Here is a 9,826-nt window from a genome sequence, read left to right on the forward strand (position 1 = left end):
TATGGAAGAAGAAAACATCCTGCGCCGACCATGATATAATCATCAGTACTTAGAGATTTTTTTTTTATATTTCAAATATTTTCAAATTGTTCCTTTCGAAGGGAAGTAACAAGAACACGAAGAAAACAGCTAGTTTTTATGCTTTCAGATTTTCTAATGAGTCTGGTTGGTAAGACGAGCATTCAAATGTAGTTTGTTGATATCAAACAAAAATATTTGATTTAGTTGGCCACGATCCCCACGTCATCACAACATGCCGCCGAAACCCGCAAAATACACAAGAGGAGAGAAATGTCTGTGTGCTCACATCGTAATTACTTTAGCCGTCGTCGCGATACTGACAATAGTTTACATCGTACATTTGTTTCTCGTCACACATAAGGAATATTATGATGCCTTTAAAATTACCAGACGAGCTTACGATCCAAGTGAGTACGACTTACGACTCTTTGTATATTTTGAATATCTTGTCAACAACTGACCATAAGAATGTACATAGCATAGGTACTTTGAAGATTTGATAACATTTCTTCTAGAAAATAGGTCATGGTTATAGGTCTAAAAAATAAAAAAAAAAACTGCTCTTAGCTACCAGTATCCCAATTTCACCGAATTTATAAATTGCCACTGTCATTGGCTAGAAACTTGATCAACTTGATGCAATGAATCATGGCAAATTGAAAAAATGCCATAAATACAATATAACGTTAGTGGATTTTTTGAGAAAGATTTTTTAATGTTTTGTGAAAATAAAAATCTGTTTCTAAGGGAAGTTTTTAATCATGAGCAGAATTACGTGTTAAAGTATCGTTCACTAATTACCAGTCACCCTATATGTACCTAATTAATGGTATTTTTTGTTTGATTTGCTACTTAGACATTATATAAACGTATCAGGTATCTTGCTCATTGATAGTGGCGGCTTTGACGACTGAACGATAAAATATAAACGTGGATGGAGTCACGAAAAAAAGCACTAGTTTACTGTTCAATAGCGTTAAACGCGACATGGTATCGTTTAAAATCGACCCGAACATCTGGGAAAAACTCTCTGATGACCGTGATAGTTGGAGGAAAAAATTATCCGATGGAGTGGTCGCGCATGACAGTGCCTGGTTCGATCTGCTCTCCAAAAAACGCGATCTACGTCACCAACGAATGGCACAGCCTCCAACATCACCAGGAACTCAATTTGTCTGCGGACGTTGCGACCGGCGATGTCGCTCCCGTATAGGCCTTGTTAGCCATCAGCGCAAGTGCCAAAGCCAAACCACCTGAAACGGATGCAGCTTTAATCATCTTTTATAGATGTTATCAGGCCATAGTTCAGGCAGAGGTCAGAATTAGGTAGAGTTATTTATGTACTTACATCGAAATGTGGATCTTCCCGGGATTTCTAACCGACAATCCAGTGTGGCAAACAATATTACAATTAAATAATAATAAGAACCTCAGAGATAGACAAATAAAACAAAGATAATTAACATACATTTTTTATTGGTTTTCAATTCACAGTACAAATTGTTGATAGTCTTAATTTTTATTAGTTTATATTATTACACAATAAAAATTATTGATAGACATAAAAGTAAATTACTTTTTATAAAAAATCACGGGATTTTATCTGCTCATTAAAATTAATCTCGGGATTTGAGGCATATCCACTTTATTCTTTTACTGTATGAAATTTAATAAGTGTAAGAACATGAATAACTCTACCTAATTATTCCGGCCTGTGGTAATAAGTAATAATATTTTTGTTGCTACCACAGTTTAAATATATGCTGCTACGCTGCTGAGCTACAGTGCTACGGCGTAGCGGTAGCGTATGTTTCCACCGAGCAGTGTGGTTTTTTAGATGCGTAGCAACTACACTCTTTTGCAAAAAAAACGGGCACCTATGCGAAATCTTAGTTTTAAGGACTTAACGTGTATTTCAAAGGGTTTTAATGATTGTAGTATGTTTCTAGCATCAAAAGAGTTAGTCAAGCATGCGTGAGAGTGTATTCTAAATTTGAATTTTGTACAATTGCTAAGAAATTGGTTAAACCTTGTTTTGGACTAATTGCTGGCAGAAAGTTCGTCGGTGTTTTGAAAAGTTTTTGAAGTGATTTTCAGGAAAATGATAATGCAGTTTTAATTAATGATTAATGTACTTTTTTGTTAGATCAAAACATTTTTGAAAAGCTATGCGTATTTGAGAAAATTTTCACCTGCTCTAAATGGACTATACCGATGATTGATGGCAATGTTAAGAGTTTCGGTATTTTAGTGTAAAGCGTTCTATTGTTTAGACATTGTACCCACGTGTTTTAAAATATCGCTTTTTCATAAATAAACACTATTTAGAAGAGTATCAGTACTTTGAGCTACGACAAAACCAATTTCAAGTAAGCAGTGCCCATCACAACTCGTCTCCTATCGGACTTTGACATTTTTTAAAGTCTTGAATTTCTACAAAATACAGAAAATAGCGCATAGACTGTGAGCACGAGGTCTTAAGGTCTCGTAATCACTGATTTTTAAACAACCTCGTCTCTTGGGAAACTCCGTAGACCTCAGAAGATCTATGAGTCTGAGCGTTCAAATAGCGTGTTTTCATCCCACGGATATTTTATTAAATAAACTTGCCTACACCGAGATTTTCTGGCACCTGCAGCACTTTTCTGCTTAAATCATAACAATAATTGGCTATCTGCTCAATTCTTAAGAAACATACGTTTGGCCAATAATTTTGAATTCTTGACTCCCTTTCAGCTAAATCGTCGTTTAGTAACCCGATACCTATGGAGTTATCGAGAGCTTCAACGAGGCAATAATTCGACTTTTTAGATAGCTTTAATCCTCCTTATCATTTTTCATGTGGGTAATTTTAACATTTATCACTAAATTTGGTATTTTTTAAATGTCAAATTCCGATAGGAGACGGATTGTGATCGGCACTGCTTACTTTAAATTGGTTTTGTCGCAGCTAAAGGTACTGATACTCTTCTAAATAGTGTTTATTTATGAAAAAGTGATATTTTAAAACACGTGGGTACAATGTCTAAACAATAGAACGCTTTACACTAAAATACCGAAACTCTTAACATTGCCATCAATCATCGGTATAGTCCATTTAGAGCAGGTGAAAATTTTCTCAAATACGCATAGCTTTTCAAAAATGTTTTGATCTAACAAAAAAGTATATTAATCATTAATTAAAAATGCATTATCATTTTCCTGAAAATCACTTCAAAAACTTTTCAAAACACCGACGAACTTTCTGCCAACAATTAGTCCAAAACAAGGTTTAACCAATTTCTTAGCAATTGTACAAAATTCAAATTTAGAATACTCACGCATGCTCGGCTAACTCTTTTGATGCTAGAAACATACTACAATCATTAAAACCCTTTGAAATACACGTAAAGTCCTTAAAACTAAGATTTCGCATAGGTGCCCGTTTTTTTTGCAAAAGAGTTTATGTTCTTATACTAAAACCTAGAATGTGGTCAAACTACACTCTTTTGCAAAAAAAACGAAATCTTGGTTTTAAGAACTTTACGTGTATTTCAAATGGTTTTAATGACTGTAGTATATTACTAGCATCAATAGAGTTAGCCACGCATGCGTGAGAGTGTATTCCAAATTTGAATTTTGAGAATTGTTAAGAAATTGGTTAAACCTTGTTTTGGACTGTAGAAAGTTCGTCGGCGTTTTGAAAAGTTGCGTAAAAACCGTTTGAAATACACGTAAGTACCTACTTAAAACTTAGATTTCACATAGGTGCCCGCTTTTTTTGCAAAAGAGTTTATATCCAATGGAACGCAACGTGTAGGCACATCGACGTAAGCACTGCAATTTATCAATCAATCATAAGCTGGGTACTCACTTAGAAGTGTAGCACGTAACGTATCAGATACGGTATCATCCTGCAAGTGGGTACGGCTCGTCCACGGTCCTCACAAGCACCCTGCGAGCCGCCTTTGTGTTCGCAGCGAAACCGCCACTCGGCGGGTCACTGCGAGCTTCCAGCGCTCCACGCGCGAGCGGCTTGCAGCGGGCTCGTGCCTACGTAATCACTTGATACCGTATCTGATACGTTACGTGCTACACTGCTGAGTACCCAGCTATAGGTAACATAAGCTAAGGTTATACCTTTACGCAGGTATCTCAGGTCTATCAATATCGGATTACCAATCCATTGGGGTGGCGTACCTGAACACAACGCCGGTGACGACGGTTTGTGTGACGCTTCTGCTGCACGCGCGCTGGTCCCTCGCACCAGCACAATGCACCTCAATGAGGGACGACCCCGACATGGCCTCGTACCTGTACTCGTGGAATATTAAATACAAAATAAACGGAAAACATATTAGTAAGTGGTTCGTCTGGCAAGTGTGTTGTTTTTCAGTTGTTTCTACCCGGCGGCTCTAGTACGACAAATAAAAAAATATCCCTATGACATAAGTACCTATTATCTCCAATGGTTGCGCAAACATTAATTTATTCTCCCAATATTGAATTGATTGAAGGCCTATTTTTCGATCAGCGGGGACCAGCAGGGCCAAGGCCTGCCGGGGCTGCGGGTTGTTCGAAAGAGTTACCGCGGCCCTGGTACATAAAAGGCCTATGACGGAACACGACGGTTTTTAGTCAGTAGTCTGACACTCCCTCACCGCTGCTAACCCACAGCGGGAGGGGTCATTTTTGATGATTTTTGACGTCGTTAAAAAAAAGGCCTATTTTTCGATTAGATAGTTACCTATACCTCGTAAAAAATTGCTTCAGGTCGAAGAACTTAGCAAAACTTAATAAATGTCTTTGTCTATTCAGATTCGGACATTAAGAGGACTTTGACACATGCTCATTTTAGTAGAGAAGATTACCACAATAATATTGGATTATTTGAGCATGAAGAGCCGATAAACAAGAAAAAGTACTATGTTGGTAAGTAAGTACCTACACATTATAATTTACTAGTTTCTGCCATCGGCTACCATGGGTTCACGCACCAGGATAAAAAGTCGAAACTTTTAAAAACAAGGACTTTTGTTATAACCGTGAACGATAAGATCACGCCTCATATCGTTTGGTCAAACATCTATCCTATACTAGCTTCCGCCAGCGTCTTCGCCTACGTGGTGTGTTCATAAGAAGTAGCCCATGTGTTAATCCAGAGTATCACCTATTTACATACCAAATTCCAATCAAAGCGGTCCAGCTGTTTTGCGTGTATGAATAACAAATATAACAAATGTACCTACATACATTCTCACAAACTTTCACGTATATAATATTAGTGGGATTGAAATCCCACTACAAACCTTAAAACCAAGATTTTCATAGTGGGACCGTTATTTGCAAAAAAGATGTCAATGATAGCTATTTTGCGGATAACATCAGGTGTTAGGCAATTTCATTCAATAAAGTTTTCAAAAAATCTCGAGAGTAGGTTCAGGGTTCTCTCTCTATTTCTATTTCATCGTTATTCGTTCCCGTGAGCCGTGATATATGTCTCACGTCACGCTGTCGACAAATTCTAAATCATGAACGTGCCATAGGTAGGTATACCTAGTGCAACATTCTATCGCGGTGAGAGTTTTGTACTTATTAATTTAAGTGCATTGTTTCAGCTCCTAAAAATACAATAGTTACAGACGAAATGCTGGAAGACTTTGAAAAAAAGATGGTGTTAATTGATTGGCAAATTAATTTTTCGGTAAAAGGTACCTACACATTTCATATTACGCTGTGTTACGCAGTATATTTTTTACGATCGAGTTCTTCCGTGTTTCGAATGGCACGATAAACAGTATGTCGCTGCTGTCATTTGAACATCTTTGGCGGCCAGACGCTAGCAAGTCTGACAACCAGGGCCCCGATTCTCCTAAGTTAATAATGTCAAAATCGAGTAGAAATCGAATCGCAATATGATCGTAATAGCAGTTTTAACCATATCGGGCATTCTGCTACTAATAAAAGACCAATCGTATTCGATTGACATTTGATTGGTGTGCGATTGGTCTGCTATTTTGATGATTTTGGTCTATACGGTAGTTTGCTGTACAATCATTTTGCAATCGTAAATCATTTGCAGACAAAATGATTCATTATTGAATGACAGAAAAGGATAAAAACGTTTATTTCAAAGAAAAAATAGCGGAATGCCACATACGCTTCAATCGTAATCGAGTCGGGATTGGATCTCAGTCGAATCGAGTCGAACGTCAATCGAATGGCGCTTAAGTAAAATTAGGAGAATCGGGCCCCAGTCTTACCTAGGGATATTGGGTTAGCCGGATAACTGGATACTAAAACTATGGTACTCAGCTGCATCCCGTTAGACTGGAAGACAAATCCAACATAGTTTGGCATAAGGCTATGCAGATGAGATGATGTGCTCGTGTACAATATGATTTCGGCCTAATAATTTTTCAAAAATTAAAAGGTAGTTCATCTTCAAGTGCTTCGTTCATAAATGTAGACGTAAAATTATTGATTAGTGCATAGGTAAGTATTCAGTTCCATACAAATGAAATGACGTTAAAAATACAAGTTCACTCCCACAAATAACAAATACAAAAAAACCGACTCCCAAAAACACTGAAAAGCAAAAAAAACTATTCTTAGGTGCATCGGCCTAGAAGTCAGTGTCTAATGGATGTAACTAGGTTTATAACGCCACCGACTTTTAGGCCGATGCACCTAAGAATAGTTTTTTTTTGCTTTTCAGTGTTTTTGGGAGTCGGTTTTATTTTTTTGTAAAAAGTTTTTTATTTATAGCTTTTCAGTGACAAGCATAGTTGTCACTATCCGCATGTCATATCCACAGTGGAAAGTTCTCATCAATACGAACAAAATAAGCCCAAACACGAGGTAGTTTACACATTCATTGTTCAAGTTCCCTCGACCTTCTCTGGTCTTCATCATCAGGTCAGCTCCAAACCTTCACCATTGCATAGTGTTATCAGACATACGCCTTAGTGTCAAGTTTTTACCCTACGTATGCCTACAATTTTCGAAAGTTGCCCTCGATTTCTCAGGGTTTCCATCATCAGATCCTGACATGGTGACTATGGGACCACCTGGGAGGTAAACCCTATCAAACAAAAAAAAAGTGCAAATCGGTCGAGGCGTCTCCGAGTAATCGGTGAACATACATAAAAAAAAAAAAAAAGTTTTCAGTATTAAGGTAGAATTCCGTGGGTCGCGGCTGACGCGGCCGCGCGCGGCCTACGACATTCGTCGGCCGCGCGCGGCTGTCGTAGCCGCTATCCACGGAATTCTACCTTTATAGTTTTTGTCGCCTGTTGCTCTCCGTAGCAGTAATGTCGGGACGCGGGTGAAACTGCGGGTGAAAGCTAGTATTTTAATAGAAACTACGGATTATTGATCAAGTAAAAACTTCTTTGTTTAAGGTGACACTTCGGATTCGGTCGTGAACGCTGTTCGGCCAATATATTCGTACAAATGCGCTATTTATGCCGACCCCATTGTTCAGTTACGAGATTATGAATTTTGTGTAGCGTTTGAACAAGACGGCCCTATTGCGGGTTAGTTTACAAAGAATAGAATAGAATAAACGTTATTTTCTCAATATTATAGCTTGTAGTAGTAGGTACATACATAACGATGCACGGGTGTATCAATCACCCGCTTTCAGATTACCTACGGGCTGCTTTGTAAAAAATTCTACAACTTACAACGCCATTTCGGCCCGACACGGGAATCGAACCCGAGACCTCAGTTATAGCAGTCGCACTTGCGACCAACTAAACCAACGAGGCAGTTAATGTAGCAGTTAATTTATTTTAACCATTATTTTAAGTAGATTTTTTTTTTAAGTCTTATCCAATATTGTTTACTCAAATCGAGTATAGAAATGTTAATATTCTTTGAACCATGAAAAAGAACCCTTAAATAATTAGCACCTATACATTTAAGTTTTTTTTAATTTGTATTTTCGTAAGGTCAGACGTCATTGGTCCAGTTTTATTTAGATGTATTTAAGTAGGTTAATACGTTTAAAGTGTCCATATTTTAGATCATGGTGCAATGTTGGTCATGAACTCGACGATTATTGGATTTTTCTCATGGGGCGACATCAAAGGAAAAGGCGTGCCTTTAATTATTTTAAATATTATACATTTTAGAGAATGGTTTGAAAGTATAGTTTCCTTGTAAACAGTACTGCCAACTCCTAGAAATTCGAGTCTCTAGGCTCCAAGTCAAAAGTCGCCAGAAAGTCTCTAAAACTAATTCCATGAGAAGCGAATACAAGATTTTATCTGGGAGAAGCACAAGTGAGCACAAGCATGGTATGGACACTTGATACTCACCTCCACTCGTTTATTCGAAAGTCTATGATCCAGAACGATACCATAATAAAAAGACAAAAGCATTTCCGTTTATTTTATTTTTGTATTTATGTGTCGATTTGGAAAAAAATATATTGGCTCTAGAACTATTTTATTTTGTACTGCAAATGTCGCCAGATAAGTCGCTAAACTATTTTTGTCATCAAAACATTTTTTGGTCGCTAAGCCTTAAACAACATTCGTCACTTCTAGCGACAAAGTCGCTAAATTGGCGTTCTTAATTTAAACTATATCTGTACTCAAAGTTTTCTTCAAGCTCACATTTCGTATTAAATTCATAGTAGGTCTATACGTAAGAGTTATCTTGTACTTATTCTAGCGCCTACAAGTAGTTAAATGGAAATATATTCTACGAATTCAATAGGTAAGTCAGATTTGTATTTTTACTGATATTAAAATAGTCTGCTTTGTTACCTACAATAGTTATTTTAACTTTTCATCCCACCTCATTGAGGAAATTACTAAATGCAAAAAAAAAATGGCGCGCACACATGAGTATCAAATTAAAAAGAGGTACCTATTAAAGTTCATTTATTTGAATACTCAGTTTAAAAATAAAACGAGGTTAAAAATCTATGTAAAAACAATAATAAAAATTACTTAATTAATTGAATAATTATTTTAAGCAGTATTTTATTTGTTTAATATGTATTTGTTTGAAAAGTCTTATCAAAATTGTCACAAATGGAGTATTGCACACGATGTTCTAAATTCAAATCACTTTGCCGCTCTATAGGATAAAAACGGCTTTTGCGCCCAGATATCAAAGGGATATCTACGCCCAGATATGTACTCTTTCCGAGATGGTGGGATGAAAAAAGATTTTAATGGCAACTTATAATAGTTTCTTGAAAGGGCTTTACACATTCCGCAAGTCTTGTTTTATATTTTATATTATTAACAGTAGGTAATGTATATTTTTAAATCGCACTACAAAGTATTATAGAGATTTTAATAAATAAAAAGCCCTACAACTTTTTTGATTAACTGATTTTGTTTTTGTATGGCAAAGTCGCTAACATTGAGAATATATATTTATTTTACAAAAACGTGCAATTTGAGCAGAACTTCCCTTAGAGAGCTGTTTAAAGAAATGAGTATTCTTGCTGTATCATCTTTACCGTACTGTTTATTAGACTGATCTTACATTTATATGTATATCAAGAAGAGTTCGGCTTCATAAAGAGTATGGTTCATTTCTGGGTTTCATACATTCAAACTGAAGTACATAAAAATTAAATTCATATTAAATTGAATGAAAAAAATTTTTGGTTTCCACTTGCCATATTGAATGAGGGACAGCTACATAATGTAATTCTAACATACCTATATTTTTTATTTGATTTTTTAATGACATTCTTCTAACTCACGGACATACATGTGTTGCTATGGCGTTTGATGCACCATTTCTTCCAGCAAGAACACATAGAAAGTGATGATAGGTGGTGCATGGAGATTTTTTC

At 36.5% G+C, this 9,826-nt stretch overlaps 1 protein-coding gene across 1 annotated transcript; it reads left to right on the forward strand.

Annotated features, from left to right (window-relative positions):
• Window positions 1-161: 161 nt before the first annotated feature.
• On the forward strand, window positions 162-8,376 carry LOC110378877 (uncharacterized). The gene is made up of 6 exons (XM_049837988.2): window positions 162-428; window positions 4,151-4,360; window positions 4,819-4,932; window positions 5,619-5,711; window positions 7,404-7,538; window positions 8,030-8,376. The coding sequence occupies exons 1-6, from the start codon at window positions 254-256 to the stop codon at window positions 8,167-8,169; spliced, it is 867 nt and encodes a 288-aa protein (XP_049693945.2). The 5' UTR covers window positions 162-253; the 3' UTR covers window positions 8,170-8,376.
• The last annotated feature ends 1,450 nt before the right edge of the window (window positions 8,377-9,826 follow it).

Source organism: Helicoverpa armigera, chromosome 1 (assembly GCF_030705265.1).
Source record: "Helicoverpa armigera isolate CAAS_96S chromosome 1, ASM3070526v1, whole genome shotgun sequence".
In the NCBI taxonomy this organism is placed as follows: domain Eukaryota; kingdom Metazoa; phylum Arthropoda; class Insecta; order Lepidoptera; family Noctuidae; genus Helicoverpa; species Helicoverpa armigera.

Coding starts and splice junctions, on each gene's coding strand:
- LOC110378877 (XM_049837988.2), top strand. CDS start 254: ATGCCGCCGAAACCCGCAAAATACACAAGAGGAGAGAAATGTCTGTGT. Junction 429..4,150: donor CAGACGAGCTTACGATCCAA/GTGAGTACGACT, acceptor ACCTTTACGCAG/GTATCTCAGGTCTATCAATA. Junction 5,712..7,403: donor AATTAATTTTTCGGTAAAAG/GTACCTACACAT, acceptor TCTTTGTTTAAG/GTGACACTTCGGATTCGGTC.